Source organism: Boleophthalmus pectinirostris, unplaced genomic scaffold, assembly GCF_026225935.1.
Source record: "Boleophthalmus pectinirostris isolate CB_2022bp ecotype Guang Dong unplaced genomic scaffold, ASM2622593v1 HiC_scaffold_4, whole genome shotgun sequence".
Taxonomy (NCBI): Eukaryota; Metazoa; Chordata; class Actinopteri; order Gobiiformes; family Gobiidae; genus Boleophthalmus; species Boleophthalmus pectinirostris.
In genome coordinates, this window is record NW_026571353.1 from 21097739 (window position 1) to 21115983 (window position 18245).

The following is an 18245-nucleotide window of genomic DNA, read 5'->3' on the forward strand; positions in this document are numbered from 1 at the left end:
CTTTGGGAAAAAACTTGGCATCCTTCATGACTCCAGTGTGGGCTTTTCAGCTGACTAATGTATGATTTAATTGCAACTACTCTGACTAATCACGATCTCCTCCTGAAGACCTTTTTAATTCCTATGCTTATGTATTTAAAATTAAATTGCACAAACCAATTTAAAGGTGCACTAGGGGAAGGGTCCATCACCTGCTTGCTTCTGTAGAAATGGTATTGCTTTGTCTGGAATGGTGCATTGTATGGGTTAAACCTGTCCCCACATTAGAAACAACCAGGTGATGTCCTCCAAGTTACAGGTCAGATCTGTAGAGAAGTGACCCCACTTACAGCATGATTTTTTAAAGGTAATTCTGAGCAATAAAACTGCAGCTGTAGAAGTGCAAGATAGGTAAAGGGATGGAATATTTCAGACAAAGCAATATAATCTTGATGGAAACGTGCAGGTGGCGGACTCTCCATCAAAAAGGTTACATAATGCACCTTTAAGGTTGCCTGCCATTCTTGCCAGGCAACTTTTAATGCCAAACGTTGCGGCGAGCGTGAACTTGACGTGGCATTTTTAGCAACCTTTGTGTATTCACCATAGACTGTAGTGTATAGTGTTACAGCCCAGTGTATCTCTAGAATAAATCACGTTTTATGTAGTTGCACATCAGATAAAACACATATGCACCAGTTTAGGAAAATATGTAGGCATTACTTGAAGGGATAGCTATATTTAAAAAAATAAAGGAAATTTAAAAATGTATACTTGTAGGGTTTGTAGTTTGTATGTTCATTTATTTTGAAAGGGTCTATTCGGAAGTATTTGCGTTATCTTCACGTAATGCTCGTCTCTTCTGCATCTTTCACACATTCAGGTGATTCACTCTTCCTCAAGATCCGAAAAACCAGGGCCTAGTTTGTACAAATATACAAATATGGTGAGAAATTCATCGTCTCTTAAATTCTTCTTTTCCTTTTTTATGTCCTTTGTAGAATGCGGAAATGTGCCAGATGTCTTGTTTACAGATGTTGCTAGCATGTAGGCTTCCTCTGTTGAAATCCTTGATATAGCAGACTGCCGCTGCTCTGTTGTCCTGTTCTGTTTCGGCATTTAAATTGTACTACAATGCGGAAACAAGAATTTGCATTAAATAGAAATTAGTGTCAAACTAAATTTTAATTACACTGATGCAGCATTATATAAAGGCAAGCTGACCAAACACCTGTCAAAACTATTATAGACTTACAAGGTCATTGTGCGTGTGTTCACAGCTATGTAAACCTGTAAAGTATAGGTAAGAAACAATTTGTTAGCCACAAATGCGCTAAAATTGTATTCCTTATGTTTTGTTTATTTATTTATTATTTATTTATTTATTTATTTATTATTTGTAGTATTTACCCCAAATCTTCTGTTGATAATAATAATGATAGAATTAGGCTAAACATGCTGTAAAGATTTACAAATTATTGTACTTTTACTGTAGAAGATATTGTGTGCTGATGACTAAAGAAGACCAGCCTGTACACAAAAATGAAGAGGAGACGACTTGATGGTTTCCTCTTAGAGGTTTTAGTCCGCATCGGACTTCTGCTTATTTTTCTGTGAGTTAATCACAATGGTTCATCCTGCACCTGCATTTGTAGGTGTGTTATAACTTTGTTAACTTATTAAGTTTGTTTACTCAAAGTTGCTCTGCTCTGTTCATAGTGTGACCGAGCAGCTTCCTCCTTTTTCCCGTCAGATTCAAGCAGAAGAAATGTGGCTCTACAAATTTCACCACGTTGAAGTAGACCATGTCCCCACCTTGCATATGTTTGTAGGTCATCGCATTATATACCCTGTCAGTCTCTATCATCCCATATCTTTTTGTCATATTGTTCCAAAAACATTTCTTTATCATCCTCCCTTCTTTGATGCAGGTAATCAAACACAAACTTTTTCTTCCAGAGTATGGCTTGTTTCACCCCACTTCTTGTGATCATGACTTTCACAGTCATGAAGAAGACTCAAAAGGGAGATGTGAAAGAATCTTGTCTTGGTAGGAGTCAATTAAAATCTGTATATTTTGATTGGTTTTGTTTTGTATTTATTTTTTTATTTGTTATTCTCACATGACCTGTCTTCAGCTCTGACTCTGACTCTGGTGTTAAATGGTGTTTTCACAAATGTTATCAAGTTGATTGTTGGCAGGTAAGTGCTACAGTGAGTACTTACTACCCCTTGCTATGGCTCCAAAATGATCCATTTATTGTTGTGTGCATTGGTTTGTATGCAGGCCACGACCAGACTTCTACTATCGCTGTTTCCCAGATGGAGTTGAGAATCCAGAGCTGCGATGCAGTGGCGACCCTGACACTGTTATCGAGGGCAGGAAGAGTTTCCCCAGTGGACATTCTTCATGTAAGGCCTATTAATGCTACATCATTCTAATGTGTTGAAGAGAAGGTAGCTCGTAAGATGTGGGTACAGGATGTCTCAATCACCCCAAGTTTTTCTCTCAGTTGCGTTTGCAGGACTGGGGTTCACCTCTTTCTACATCGCAGGAAAACTGCACTGCTTCACTCCAACAGGACAGGGCAGATCATGGCGTCTGTGTGCCTTCCTCACCCCTTTACTCTTGGCAACAATGATTGCCCTGTCCAGAACCTGTGACTACAAACACCACTGGCAAGGTCAGAAATAACACAACATGTTATGCAGTTCAGTCATAGAATAATGTACGCTTACTTGTTAATTTGTTACAGATGTTTTGGTTGGTTCGATCCTGGGCCTTGCATTTGCCTGGCTGTGCTATAGACAGCACTACCCTGCTCTTCAGGAGCCTGACTGCCACAGGCCTCTGTGTCAAAGAGAAAATGTACCAGCTGCACAGGAACGCAAGCTAACCAACTTCAGCTACACTCTGCCTCTGTAAAACCACTGCTGTGGATAATGTATATTTCTATTTTTACGCAATTCCTTTTTTTTTTTTCAAATTTACACTGTTAATACTGATAATTTTTTTCTGAACTGTACAATGCACAGTATGTATAAAACATCCAGGCTTATTGAGTAAGTTAATCATTTCCAGACACCATCAATGCAATGTTTTAAAATCTTGCAAATGTGCAATTAGTGTTTTATCCTTACATGCAAACAGAAAATGTACTTTTTATGCTGGATTAGGGATCTGTTCTGATTGTTAGATCAATGCCAGATATTGTGAACTGAACCCAAGTCCAAAATCCAAGCTCTTATGTTTATGTAGCACTGTTTCATGCAGTTACCTGTTCACAGGTGGTCAGCACAGCAGCCCTTGATCTAGATAACACTTGAGACTGTTTTTTTCTGAGCCAGGAAGAAATTATAATTGATTCGTATTTGATATTGCTCTATATTGACATAACATATTTTACAGGTCAATGCAACTTTGCTGTGGTCAGTATTTAAACAGGTAAATTACAGAAATTTCAGGCAAAGTAGTACAAAAAACAAAACATTGTGCCTTTGTTTTCTACTTTGTTGTAATACATTGTTATGAAGAGCACTGCATGTTAGTGTATGCTCTCTAACATGTCTTGTTATACAAAATGATGTTTATTTTCTGTTTGTTTTTACAAAAAAAAAGATGCACAAGGTTATAAACAGGCATGCTGCCTTTCTTTACCTCCTTACCTCTTTTCATACCATTTTGAAATACGTGTGAATGTTCGGTTTACATACATTTGTTTTTCTTTTTGGGAAATGTTTCATCTGTGTTATGATTTCATATATCATGCATTTTCTTTTGTTTACATAGGCCTATGCCATTTGAAATGGGATAACATTGTTTTATGGGTGAGGTTTGTGTTTTCGGGTCATTGATATAAAGCTGCTTTTTCCTCACAATGGTTTTTATTTTCTTCCAACTATTTCCAATTATTGATCGAATTTCTTAATAAAGTCTTAAATTATTTCTTACTTTTTTTTTCGTTGATGTGGCGTATGACGTAACTCACAGCTCGTTTCGTGATTCGCCGGACGTGACGCGCGGATTTGGCGCCACATTTCCAACAAGGAAACAAATATTATCCAGGAGCTGTCCGCTTTAAGCGAAACTAACATCGGCCCGATTTTATAGTTTTTTTAAGTTTTGTTGAACGTTTTTATATTGACAGATCAATCAAAAATGTTTATCGCGGACATTAGAAAGGAATTTTATGAAGTTGTGGCCAACCAGGTAAGCAGTTTATTTGTTTATCCACAGTCGTGCGCATAGTCGCGGTCCAATAATATGAATAACTCTCATTGATTTTCCAGCGAGTTGCCCTCCTCGTTGCAGCAGATATTGACGCTCTTTGCGCTTGTAAGATATTACAGGTAAAGGATCCGGCCTAGTTATACGTTGTTTATTCATAAGCACACAATTCGCAATTTCTTTCATCCACTCGTCAAAGGTAAAATTATACACGTTGTTTGTAGGCTCTTTTCCACTGCGATCAAGTACAGTACACTCTGGTGCCTGTTACTGGATGGCAGGATCTAGGCACAGCTTTCCTTGAGCACAAAGAACAGGTTGGTCCTTCTTCTGGATAACTGAAGATCACACAGTGTAGTAAGTTGTTTTTAATTTTGTTCTGTTTGTGTTTTAGTTTCGCTACTTCGTTCTTATTAACTGTGGAGCTAATGTGGACCTCCTTGAGATGCTGCAGCCTGACGATGACACCATATTTTTTATTTGTGACACCCACAGGCCAGTAGATGTGGTCAATGTCTACAATGACAGCCAGGTTAACTTCATCACTAGAAACTTCCTATCCAACTGCTTTTGTATACGTGTTTTTTGTTTGTTTGTTTTTTACGTTGACTTTATTCTTAAGGTGAAACTATTGATCAAACAAGACGACGACCTCGGTGTGCCTTCCTATGATGATATCTTTAGAGATGAAGAGGAGGAAGAGGATGATTCTGGGAATGAGAGTGATGAAGGCTCAGAACCATCTGGCAAGAGGAAACGATTTGATGAGGTTTGTTCAAGCATGTAAAATACTGCATAGTGTTCGTGCCGTAGCATTAAAAGTGATATATTTTGTTTAATATTTGTCAGGGTGCAATGGAAAGAAGAATTGAACGACAACGAGCGAAGAGGGAGTGGGAAGCACGAAGGTTGTACTGGTAACTTTCTTACAGTACTTTGCAAAGTATATGTAATTAAACATTTTCTTCTTACATTTTACAGAAGGGAAATCCTCTTTGATTATGAGCAGTATGAATATCATGGGACTTCTGTGAGTGTCATATTAACTATTAATTATTAAAGAGATGCACATATCTAGCCTTTTCTGTTACTTAAAGCCAAATAATATTGTATCAGCCCATACCCAGTATCACCATCAAAAACATTATTATTATTGTTATTGTTGTTGTTGTTATTATTATTATTATTATTTGTAACTGTTATTTAGCCTTTAAGTAACATTATAAGACAGTCTGGGTCCACTTTGGTCCTATAAAAAATATGTAGCAAGATTATTTACTTGGCCAAACAGAATATCAGACAAACTGATACAATACAGCTAATATAAGAAGCTAATCTCCAATATCGATGTTGGTGCAGCCCTAAAATTAACAGATAAAATTAGCTGTTCTGGCTCATAAGGAACACCATGCACTTCCACAATATTTCTTTAGATTGTGGTTTGTCAGTTGTCCTTGTTTTTCCATCAGGCTTCCATGATGTTTTTCGAACTGGCTTGGGTTTTATCAAAAGACACCAAAGACATGCTCTGGTAAATGTTGCCTTTTTAAATATTCTGTATAGATGTTATCTGTTTAAAAAGTTTAAAGGTTACAAATGTTTCCTTTTTAGGTGGTCCATCATTGGTCTCACAGATCAGTGGGTTCATGATAAAATCACACAGTAAGAGAATTATTCATCCATGATCAAGTACAATTTTGTAGGATTTTACATAAAAACATGTCTCTTCCAGTATGAAGTATATTACAGATGTTGCTACTTTACAACGCCATGTGTCTCGTCATAATCACAAAAATGAAGATGAAGAAAACTCTCTCTCCATCGACTGTATGAGAATATCATTTGAATATGAGTATCCTTTGCTTTTTGCACATCCTGTGTTGATGAAGCAAGTGTTTGTATTGTCTGAAAACCTATGTGCCTTTTTTCAAGATATTGCCCTTTTTTTTTTTTAACAAATATCTTTAGTCTACGTCTTACTCTTTACCAGCACTGGTCTCTTTATGAAAGCATCTGTAATTCCTGTTACACGACGTGTAATTTCAAATTATGGACTCTCAATGGGCAGAAAAAGCTTCAGGAGTTTCTTGCTGACATGGGGTGAGTTCACAACTTTTACAAGCAAGATATTGTGTACAACTTTTTTTTTTCTTTTTTGTTTATTTTAATTTAACAAAACATTTACAGTTTACCTCTCAAGCAAGTAAGGCAGAAGTTTAACTCCATGGACATATCAATCAAAGAAAATCTTAGGGACATCATTGAAGAATCTTCCAATAAATACGGGTGCATATTTAATTCAGTTATAATAATTTACCGTTGTACAAAATAGATTCTGACTGGCCCTATTTTCTTTAAAGCATGAAGGACATCCGCATCCAAACATTTGGGGTCCACTTTGGGTTTAAGAACCGCTTCTTGGCCAGCGACATGGTCCATGCTACAGCTGCTGTGCTGGAGAGCACGGAGAAAGACGAGAATGACGGCGATAACTTCATTAAAGCTCTTGATTCCCTGTCCAGGTGTGTGAGATAAAAATAAAACCTTTTAAAAGGATAGTGGCACTTATAAACTATTATTTTATTTATTTATTTATTGCAGAAGTAACCTTGAAAGACTTCATTCAGGTATTGACTTGGCCAAAAAGAAGCTGATGGCGATTCAGCAAACTGTGGCAAGCTGCATCTGCACGAACCTCATCCTGTCCCAGGGCCCTTTCCTCTACTGCTATCTTATGGAGGTACTTTATTACAAATATTTTACGTGAACGGGTAAATTATATTTTTTCAATCTTTTTTTTTAAACCTCTGTTTCTTTTTTTAATAGGGGACTCCCGATGTGAAGCTCTTTTCAAAGCCATTGGCGCTAACACTGCTCTGCAAGTACCTCCTCAAGGCTTTTGTCCAATCTGTAAGCATTTTAAGACTATACACATTTAAAATTTCATCCACTATACTTATTTTGTTTATGTGAATCAGACAAGAAATAAACGCTGCAGACTGCTGCCTCTGATTATGGCTGCTCCAAAGGATATCGAAAAGGGAACTGTCATTGTGGCTGGAATTCCACCAGAATCGGAAACATCAGATAAGAAAAAGTGAGTCCTTTTTATTTGTAAAATGAGGTGCTGGAGTAAAAGATTGAACATGTCATCCATTAACAGAATTGTGTTGTAATTATTAATGTTGTCTGTGTTTTTACATAAGAAAAATATATGCATAATCTTTTGTGTGTGTTCTCATGACTTAAGCATAAAAAGCATAACATAAATCTTTTTTTCCTCAGTTTTTTCGGTCGAGCTTTTGAGAAAGCAGCAGAGAGCACCAGCTCCAGAACTCTGCACAACCACTTTGACACTTCAAGTAAGTGAAATGGTTCATTATGCTGTTGAGTTAATTCAAGCAAGTGAAATTAACACAGAAAGGCTTTCTCAATATACAGAATTTTTTTTAAGACTTCACTTCACTTTATGATGTTTGGACACTAGGTGGTGCACTTGTTCAGCAATTAAAGTTGACAAATGGAATTTAGATTTTTTTTTTTCTTGCAGTAATTGAGCTGAAAATGGAGGACAGAAGCAAGTTCCTGGATGCACTTATTACTCTACTGTCCTGAAAACACTTCTGTCTGGAGTCTCTGTACTTGTATATGTGTAAATGTTTTTAATTGCCCTTTTATCCGTTTATATGTCAGAATTGCATTTTTTTATGAATGATGTTTTATGTATTTAATAAACTTTTATGTTCTGACTGCACTTACTGAATTATAATTTTTAAACTTCATTTTGAAAAGTGAAGTTGCTATTTAGTGGTTTTAATTCTGTTAGGTGTTTTTTGGCAGCAGATCTTTCATCAGTTTAGCATTTCTTGTTGAGCAATATTCTTAGAAACCAGTTGGCCCTTAGAGTAACAGAAGTTAAGGGTTTTTCATTGGTAAGGGGCTACAGGGAGTTTATTAGAAATCTACCCACCTTCATTCCAGTCATAAATCAGATACCTGGCAGAGTGGGATTCTGGCAGTAACATTTGGGTTGGGCCAGAAGCTGATCCCAATTGATCTCTTTTTATGTTGCTTCAAATAGTTGTTGAGTTGAAACTTGAAAACTTGATGGTCCATTTTTATCATTTTACTAGTAGAGGGTCCTCCACCTGCTTGTCTCCATTAATATAACTGCTTTGTCTCTAATATTCCACACTATGGCACTGAACTTGCTAATAAAAATGCATTCTTACTGTAATCTCACATCTGACCTGTAATTTGGCCTGGTGGCATCACATCCACCCCTGATAAATGGTATAATGTGCAGTGTTGGGAAGGTTACTTTTAAAATGTATTCCGCTACAGATTACAGATTACATACCCCAAAATGTAGTTTGTAACGTAATCCATTAAATTACTTAAAGTGAGTAATGTAATCTGAATACTTTGGATTACTTAATATTGTCATGTTTTTTAAAACTACATGACCACATCCTGAAAATTCATGTTTGCTCTCTTCAGATTGGCCCTGGTTTAGACCTGGTTTAGTCCTGGTTTAGTCCTGGTTTAGACCTCATTTTAGTCCTGGTTTAGTCCTGGTTTTAGTCCTGGTTTAGTCCTGGTTTAGACCTGGTTTTGTCCTGGTTTAGACCTCGTTTTAGTCCTGGTTTAGATCTCATTTTAGTCCTGGTTTAGTCCTGGTTTTAGTCCTGGTTTAGTCCTGGTTTTAGTCCTGGTTTAGACCTGGTTTAGTCCTGGTTTAGACCTTGTTTTAGTCCTGGTTTAGTCCTGGTTTAGCCCAAAATGTGAAAACAAGAAAATACCACCGTGTAATCCATTTATTTCAACAAAGTAACTGTAATCCAATTACCACTCCCTGAAACAGTAAATGTAACTGAATACAGTTACTCATAATTTGTACTCCGGTACATGTAATCTGTTACTCCCCAACACTGATAATGTGTAACTACTATTTTCTGCTATGGAGATGTTATTGGAATGTTCCAGACTATGACATTCATTAAAAAACTTTATAATCATACATTTTTGTGAGCTGTGTTGCCTCCACAGACTGACTGACTTAGTTGGCCAAGTGGTGTCATCTGACTGTCTCTACAGACCATAAAGCCATACTGCCAGGCAAGGCTACAAAAAACTCTTTGACAAGAGGGTGGGGGTAACTGATTAACTGAGAATGGTAACATGAAAATCAAATGAAAATCTGAATAATTGTAAACAATACTGGTTATAACCTTGGTCCACATGTGAACGTTCAGTCTTCCTGCTGGTGCTGCTGACTGGAAAGGTGCGGTCTGTTCTACTCTCTACGGCCTCATTAAGATCCTTATCCCCTCTGCTCCAGGATGGGGCCATGACCTTAAAGTGGTGTGCTACAGGAACAACCAAATGGACTGGTAGCCCTGGGGTACTCATATGTAGGGAAATCAATGCAAATTCCCCATTGTCATCACCAGAAAGGTTGTGCGTCATAACTTAACACAAATTCTAAGAAGCCCTGCTCTTACCTTATTGTTTTCATCCAATCATACAATAGGTTTATTACTTTCTCTTTTGTGTGTTTGTACCTGTACATTTTGTTATTTCTCTTTGAACTTGTAATCTTTTCTTCAAGGCGCATTGGGTACTATTTGTTCTGGTCTAGGGCTTGTGTCTATAGAGAAGTTATTGCATTTCCTGAAATATTTCGCAGTATGGGTTTCAACAAATTATTCATGGAAAATATGGGATGGTGGATCCTGTACCAAATAAATAAGATCTGACAGAATACAATAATGAAAGACTGGACTTTAAAAAAAAATTTATTTAGTTTTGGGACATTTTAGGTACCTATTTACCCATGTCTGTGTGAGTCTGATTCAGGCAGGGCAGCTGTGGTACAAGAGTAGTAAGACAGAAACGCAAATAAAATAAGTTAAATAAAATGAACTTAATAATTATGAGAATATACCAAAACACACACCGCATGTCAAGTATTATAATGTATATTCTGTCTGAACTCAAAATAATCAATACTTAAATAAAGGAAGATTGAAGTTATGTTTTATTTATTGATTTTCTTATTTTAGGCATTTTATTTACACTAATATTTGTAAATATGAAGATTAGTAAGAAATGGTGCCTGCATGATAAAATAAAGAGAGGATCAAATATTGAGATCTGATGTGTGGAGTTGTCCAGCCCATCACAGCTTTCTCTCTCTCTCCTCTTCCATCAATCACTGTCTCCGCCCCCCTGGTGCACCTTTGGTGAGTGGGGCCACTGGCCTTTCCGCTGCTCTGGGTCCCTGGAATGTGGCGCTAAAACACACATGCACAAACTCAGTGCTGAGGGGCTGTTATGAGGCACTCACGCACTCATGTGTCCTGAGCTCCATTTACACAAAGGTGCTTTTCACAGGTCTATGGTCATGAAGATAATAATGATACGGATTAACACATTTGTGTTATCAACAGTACCTTAAATAACCCCTGACTCTTGATTTTTTCTAGATTTTTGTCAAACTGCCAAATCTAAACAGCCAATGACATCCTCTTAGCCTTATAGAGGTTGATAGTTGTTAAAATTATGGCAATTTTCCATTTCCATCAATGACCTGCAGATTAAATTAGCAAAAGATTATATTCAAATCTGATCAGTTCATGATTGGTATTGGACATCACCTAATCCTAGGACCCTTTCAAAGGTCAGTAGTTGTTTATTTCATGAGAGGCTGAACTAATATTACACATCCAGCTGTTTGTGTATTGGATAGTTCTGGACAGGCACTTACTTTACTTGTGGAGGTCCTTTAGACACGACAAAAGGAGGAAAGCACTGGTCATGTGCAGTCAGAAGAATATAGAATTGTTGAACTTGAAAGAGGTTTGCATTCCCCAACTGCCCATGTAGAGGTCTTAATTTAAGTCCAGCGCACGTGTGTGCGCACGCGTGTGTGTGTACGTGTGCGTGTGCGCACATGGGTGTGTATTTGTGTGTGTGTCTCTGTGTGTTGTATTATGTTAGCTTATATTATGAATAAATTTCTCTGTGGTAGGTGGCTCAGTCATACAAGATCTCACCCTCTGCAATGCTACTTTCTTAAAAAAAAAAAAATACACCATCTCAGTACAGAGATAAAACACTAAGTGTGGGTGATATTTTGGGTTTATTTCAAAACCATAATCAGATTTTTGCAATCCACCAGAACTGTGATAAAATGTGCTTGTTGTGCAAAGGTGAAAAAACTTTAAAATCAACCACTCTAGTGCACAAATATCAACACCTTGCTACTAAACTCAATATTCAAATGTGCACATATTTAAGACAGCTCTATGAATATGGTCTTAGATGATTGCCCACTTTTAACACAAATCATTGGACAACAAGTATATCCATGAAAGATGCTACAATGAGAATGGAAATCCGGTTGATGTTTTGTTTGCATACCAGCTGATTAGCCAGATCCTTATTTCACCTGGGGGACAGAAAGAACTCTAATGGTCAAGATTCAATACTAGATTTTGAATAAACATTGTAAACAGTTGCCAACCGTGCCAAATCAGAAATGTCTCCCCATCCGCCCCAGACATTCCTAAAGCTGCCAGGCGTCATCATCTTCTCAGTGGTGGATTGTCAGTCACCACTTTGCTCCATCTAGCCTTCTTTAACAGTCAATATACTTCTTTTGAGCTGCTCTAGTTCTGGTAATAAGATTTACAGAACTCTGGAATGATGTCATTTAAACAAGCATTCACAAGGAGTACTCCTCATATCAGCATATTTCCATGCTTAAACCATCCAGAAGCACTATATTTGTCTTGTTGTTAGGAAAAACATTTCATCTGGTGCTGTATAAATGTGGTTACAGATATTATGCCCCGATATCTAAATATTGTGTCGTATTAGAGCTGAAATTGAATACTTGGTGAATCTTTTCAGGTTATGTGAGGGCAGTGGTTATATTTAAAGTTGCACTTTGTATCTTTTCTGAAAGGGATGGGAGACAAGTAGATGGCAGCCTGGCAGATCACCTGCTTGTCTCCTTGGAGATGGTTAAACTCATCTATCTTGCTTTTAATCAATTACATGTTTACATTGCTAAAGAAATACCTTTTTTTTTTTTTTTTTTTTCACTGTGAGCAGGCTCACCTTTCCATAGATCTAACATTGAACTTGCCCTGATGGTGTCCCCTGCTTGGCTCCAGGAAATGTTTAAAGAACACATATTGCGTTGAACCTGGTATATTGTTATAATCTATAATACCTGTGGATCATTATATTATAATTTGTACATTTTAAATCATAAGATTCATCTAAAACAAGTTAATACAGACACAGCAGAAAATGTCAAAGAGTCATTAACTCCAGTGGTTACCTGCACACCAAGTCAGCAAGTACTGATTTTTTTCATTTGTTCTAAAATGACTACGCAATGCTGCTGAATTTTATGTGTATTAGCTGTTATGAAAATAAAATTAGAGAATGCAGTAACTAGAGAGCAGTGGGCATATATCGGTGATGGTGAAAACGGGGGTTAATCAACAATATGTTGTCTTGAAAATAATAAGTGATTAATGTTTGCTTAAACATGCTTGAATCACTCCAAATACAACTTTGAAAGCATAAGGGGAGACAACTATAACATGTTTAAAAGCTCTGATCTACTTTAATGCCATTCTGTAGTACATAGATAGAAACCGGTGATGAATCATGAGAAAGGTTACACCTTTAATGTTTATTGATCACTTTCCTTTTTTAAATTAAAGTGTTATTTCAATTAGTGCTGTGTCTTCGGTACTTAGATGTTGCCCTGTATTCTAATGCATTTGATCCCTTTGTGTTTAAATCTCCATAGTGAGCACACAGTGAGCCCAGGCTGCCCCTCCCCTCCACACCCTCTGAGTTCCTTCCTGTTTCCCGTCCCACTGTCCACTGCACAGGAAACCTGCCTGTGTAAAACCTGTGACTCACAACACGAGCTGTAAAATGTGTCACAAACAAGAGAAAGAGCAAGGTCTTTTTCTGATCTCCTTTTACAACATGTTGACTCTACCATTGTTCCTTATGAGGTCTTTAACTGCACAAACATACACACATGTCTTCCCCCTTTAACACCTGCTAACTCTTGGCTTTACTGTGGATGAGTAAAGACTCCTCTGCTCTTATGCACCTGCTGCTGGCTGAGTCACTCAATGACATATTCCCCCAAAACCCATTGTGTTTCAGTAAAATAAACTTTTATTCTCAAAGAAGCACTATCTCTATATAAGCAGGTGCACTATGAAACCAGAAAAGTTATATAGAGCGCCTTTAATTTGATACATGTATATACATGTATGTTATATATTATATTGTGTATTGTATTATGTACTGTATGCTGCCTGAAATATGAATTTTATTCAGGATAATAAGGTATCTATCTATCAATCTATCTAATAAAATAAGAACTATGTATTATAGAACAATGACATTTTAATTTAAAATATTTTCTTTTAAATATTTTTATTGGAAGATTGAAACAAGCTCCACAAGGCATTAAGGCCTATTTTTTGTATTATACAAAGGACAACACTGACACATAGAATATAGTAGAAAATAATAAAAGGAGGGTTATATTATGCATACATGGGACTCAAAAAAAAAGTTTAAATAGTCACAATCATGGTCATAGTCAATAGTCGAGCCATACCATGGGAATGATCAAAGGAGAAGGAGGTTGTGGACTGGTGACATCACATCTGGGACATGAGTGGTCTCTGTCTGACCCTGAATCAGATGCTAAAAGAAAGTGAAGCTGTGGAGCGGTCCTCGCAGCCCCTGAGGCCCAGCAGGTCAAGTTTAGAGGTCAGAGAGTGAAGTGGAGGTATGGGCTTTGTCTATGAGATTCTCAGTGACATAATCACAGAGGAATGAGCATTCCTGAATATCATTTATATTTAGGCCCATTGCTACAACCTGTGATAATCTATAGCCCGTACTCGGGCTATAGAACTATTAGTACAAAGCATTGTGAGTGGTCAGTAGACCTCAAAATGGCACCATAGGATACTGAAACCCTTAAAGACTTAAGTGAATATGGGGAGTAGAATGACAATTTTAGTACTGTACAAAGTACAAATTTGAATGCAGAACTTTTTTGAGTTTTGTTTGTTCCTTTTTCATGTACATTTAGAAGTGAATTATTTATATAACATGTCAAATTTAAATGTCTCCAACTTTGAGACAATAAATCTTATCTTTAATTACCCTATAAGTACCTGTTATGTTTATTGCAGTTGTTCAATATTTATGCACTGACAGCTCTTTTGCAGGGACCATGTAAACCTTTGTTGCAAACTCCAGACTGCAGTGTGGCCAGCTGGAATGTCAGCTCCCAGGCCTTTTATTATTGCATCCATACCACCACATTATAGGCTCATGTCACTAGGCAACTGCAGGTCCCAACTGGTTTCCATGGAGAGTGCCCATTGAGTGACGTTGCTGGCCCTGTTTGCCTCTCTGTTTGTGGGTCTTTTTAAAGGTGCACCCCCAACTCTGCACACACCCCCACACGGAGCCGGCCGGCGCTTCGTCACTGTGCAAGACGACTGAAGGAGTGGAACTAACAAAAAGACAAAAACTTCTCTCTGGGACAGACCGGGCGGACCTTTGTTAACAGATAATTATACAAGAGCTGCTGAGAAATCACTGGATTACTGGAAATAGAGAATCAGACTAATTAGACTAAGGGATAAAATACTAATTAAATGATCAATCTGATCTTAAACTGATTCACAAAATTGGCTATGTGTTAAGATGCAAGCTGCTACACTATAAACGTTACATCACCTGCCTTGTTTTAAAAATAAAAATATAAATGTATTATTGCATGTTGATGTAATTTATTTTTAATGTCATTCACTTTCAAACTTTTCTGATGTCTCCATGATATGTTATTGAGTTGTCTAGAAGTTTTTGCAGTAACTTCTCAATCTGGTATTTCAATGTTAATGCCCAAAGAAAGATACTTAAAAAAAAACAAACACATGCAGTCTTACAGTAGTTGGTTGCCTTGCCTTGTGGTGTCTCGTGCTTGTCTCCAAAGGTTTAATGACACACTGAGCAACATTTCAGGCAAAGCAAGCAACCAAGCAAGTGGCAAAACCTTCACCAAGGATATACACAATACACCTATATTTTCCCATAATGGCAATTTTTTATTGGAACGCTAGAAAAAATTGTCAGTTCAGTGTGATTTTTAAAATCAGCTATACCCACTTAAAATAGCATATAATGACAATTATTATTTGAAAGTTTATTAAAAGTGTGTTAAAGTTTCATTGTACACACTTACATTAGTATAGAATCCTTGTTTCTGTTAAGAAGTCATATGACCTGCTAAGATTCTTAAGTGACCAGCAAAACAAGTAATCTTTGGAAATCCAGTCATGAGCCACATATTACTTGTTGTAGGCTATTTATTTACTGAAACAATAGAAACAAATTATAACACGGATAATATGTTGTTTATTGCAACTGGCCAACATCCATATTTACCGCGTTCAGATGTACAAGAAGTTTTTGTGTGTGCCTGATGAATATATAGCCGTTGACTTACGGGAAGTTTCTGCGTAGCACTAATTTGGACGCTATTCACTGGGTATGACCTAGCGGGTGGGGGTGCTATGAAAGGGGTGGTGGGTACTGGAGTATTGTGAACTGAACAGCAGAGCCCCACTCTTTCAGAAAGGGCATTGTCATCTGGATTTCTATGGCTAACCAAAATACTTTCTCCCGCCGTGGGGGTATGTGGAATCATGGTGGGAACACAGACATTACGCACTGCCAAGCAGGACACCGACCGTCACACGCCTTGATGTCACTCCTTAATCCATGTATTTAGACAACATGCTCAGTTTAATTTTAGAGAAGGAAATAGAATTGGATCTTTTACATGTGAATAAGCAATCATGAGCCTTCATCAACATTAAACATGGTTTATTTAAAAGTTTGAGAAAGTATCCAACTGCAGGAACAATGAATTACGCGGGTGCCAAAGTAGTCACGCATTATGCCAACCAGGTCGACTGTAATTTAAAGAAAACAACTTTCGCGCTTTAGTCCACTTACAATGTTTACTTCAGTACAAATGACCAATTAAGGCATTACGCGTGCGAGCGCTTTTCCTTTTTTGTCTTTTGCTACGTTCATATAATCATCGGAAGTTGCACTTTGTAGGAGTGCACTACTGTACAACAATGTGCTGACAACGCATACCAGAGCAAAAGACTAGGCTATATTTGAAAACAGATCATCTGCATTATAAACATACAAACGTAAACAATTCATAACTAAGATTTTGGATGACATACGAAAGTACCTATACAAGATACTCGTTTATGTAACAACAAAGTCCTTGTCAAATGTCCAGTACAAAATTATTAGTCCAGAGCAAGTGGTCAATACAGATGAGGTGCATCCAGTAATTCATATATTCAGAGAAACTCAATAGGTGCAAAAATAAAGTCTGGCATTTTAAACAAAGTTTTTAAGAAGCTGCGTCTGGTCTTGACGCGTCGCTAGACGTAATTCCGTTTGTCATATTCTCCATTCTGCGTGGTTCTTTTGGTTGGTGCGTATTTGGCTGAATATCCAGAATTACCACCGGATGGACACGAGCAGCAGAGCAGTGCTCCACCGATGAGCAGTAGCGCCGTTGCGGCCCATCCAATGTAGAGTGCTGCGCCAATCTCTCTCTTTTTTGACGCGGGGACCTGCGGATTGTAGAAGTCCGATATGATGTTATTGGCCATCCAGCAGAGCGGAACCAGCACAAACAGGCCGCTGATAATGTAAATGACTCCACCTGCGTTCACCACCCGGGCTTTTACGTACTCTGTGCGGATGCAGTTGGTGCACTGCGCACCCGCGATAACCACCATCAGCCCCAAAACTCCCATCACGGAGGAGATGATGGTGAGCGCCCGGGCGGCCTGCAGGTCATGGCTTAGCGCGAGGACAGAGTCGTGCACCTTGCACTGCATCTGCCCCGTGCTCTGCACCACACAGCTCATCCACAGGCCGTCCCAGATCGTTTGCGCAACCACGATGTTGGCCTCAATGAAAGCCGTTACTTTCCACATGGGGAGTCCGCACGCGACCATCACAAGCAGCGAGCCAACGACGCACAGCGACAGTCCCAGGATCTCTAAACCGGCCGACACCATATTGCTCCAACAGAAAATAACGTATCCAAATTTAGTAAAAGACACTTTTTACAGAAAGTAATGTGTTGTCGAGATAATGATTCTTTCTGTCCCCAGAAAAGTTTCTCCTTGTTACTTGCACATGGTTCAGGCTTCAGAGAAACAGGGAACCACAGCTCTACTGTCTTTGTTAGCGAGGTGATGTGAAAACAACTGGAGCCACAGTACCATCGGACCACGAATAGCCTCTCTGCGAGGTGGGGGGTGTTTTGGAGCGCAGAAAAAACTTTAGTCCAATCAGCTGCGACCGCATCCTCAGAGGACCAATGAGAGTGCTGGGAAGTTGCGAGGCTGAACAAAGCGGTCCAGAAACCTTTGTGCGTTTGAACAGTTATTTACAACGAAATGAGCGAATAGACAGTGAGGCATTTGGGAGGGGGGGTCCAAGGTCTCTTAAAGACACGCCATGGATATAACTTGTAGCCTACGTGATCAATTTCACAGATAGTTTACTTGCCCAAGTCGTGCGTAATGGGCCAACTGGCTACTCCTCATCACTGTATGATTGCGCACCAAACAAGTAGGGACCAGATGAAAAAGAGAATGTATTAATTAAGTTATTTAATTGTTATGTTAATAGGCAGACATGATTTGGCTTGTTATCTTATCTTACACCCAACCCCATCTCTAATAGTTTATTTCTAATGTAAATATTTGCTTAGTCCGTGACCTTTAAACATGTGGATTTTATATGACGCTTAAATGCTCATACATTCATACTGGATCAGGCATGCTTGACTCGTCCACATATTCCACTGTAGCACTGATGCAGTACCTGAGCACTGGACAGTATGATCTTGATAACTCTTGTAATA

At 38.1% G+C, this 18245-nt stretch overlaps 3 protein-coding genes across 3 annotated transcripts; 2 read left to right on the forward strand and 1 right to left on the reverse strand.

Annotated features, from left to right (window-relative positions):
• The first annotated feature begins 819 nt into the window (after positions 1-819).
• plpp5 (phospholipid phosphatase 5) lies at positions 820-3930 on the forward strand. Its single transcript, XM_020930400.2, has 8 exons — positions 820-925; positions 1475-1592; positions 1699-1807; positions 1939-2029; positions 2118-2181; positions 2267-2391; positions 2493-2663; positions 2736-3930. Exons 2-8 carry the CDS (start codon positions 1522-1524, stop codon positions 2903-2905), a joined length of 801 nt encoding a protein of 266 aa, XP_020786059.1. The 5' UTR covers positions 820-925; positions 1475-1521; the 3' UTR covers positions 2906-3930.
• Positions 3931-4010: 80 nt separating this feature from the next.
• cdc45 (CDC45 cell division cycle 45 homolog (S. cerevisiae)) lies at positions 4011-7961 on the forward strand. The gene is made up of 18 exons (XM_020930294.2): positions 4011-4189; positions 4270-4329; positions 4432-4524; positions 4602-4739; positions 4830-4976; positions 5057-5115; positions 5189-5237; positions 5677-5738; positions 5819-5869; positions 5940-6059; positions 6176-6307; positions 6395-6493; positions 6568-6729; positions 6809-6947; positions 7034-7117; positions 7186-7304; positions 7493-7569; positions 7758-7961. Exons 1-18 carry the CDS (start codon positions 4139-4141, stop codon positions 7820-7822), a joined length of 1707 nt encoding a protein of 568 aa, XP_020785953.1. The 5' UTR covers positions 4011-4138; the 3' UTR covers positions 7823-7961.
• Positions 7962-15684: 7723 nt separating this feature from the next.
• cldn5a (claudin 5a) lies at positions 15685-17596 on the reverse strand. Its single transcript, XM_020941383.2, has one exon. The coding sequence runs from the start codon at positions 17389-17391 to the stop codon at positions 16744-16746; it is 648 nt and encodes a 215-aa protein (XP_020797042.1). The 5' UTR covers positions 17392-17596; the 3' UTR covers positions 15685-16743.
• Positions 17597-18245: the final 649 nt, after the last annotated feature.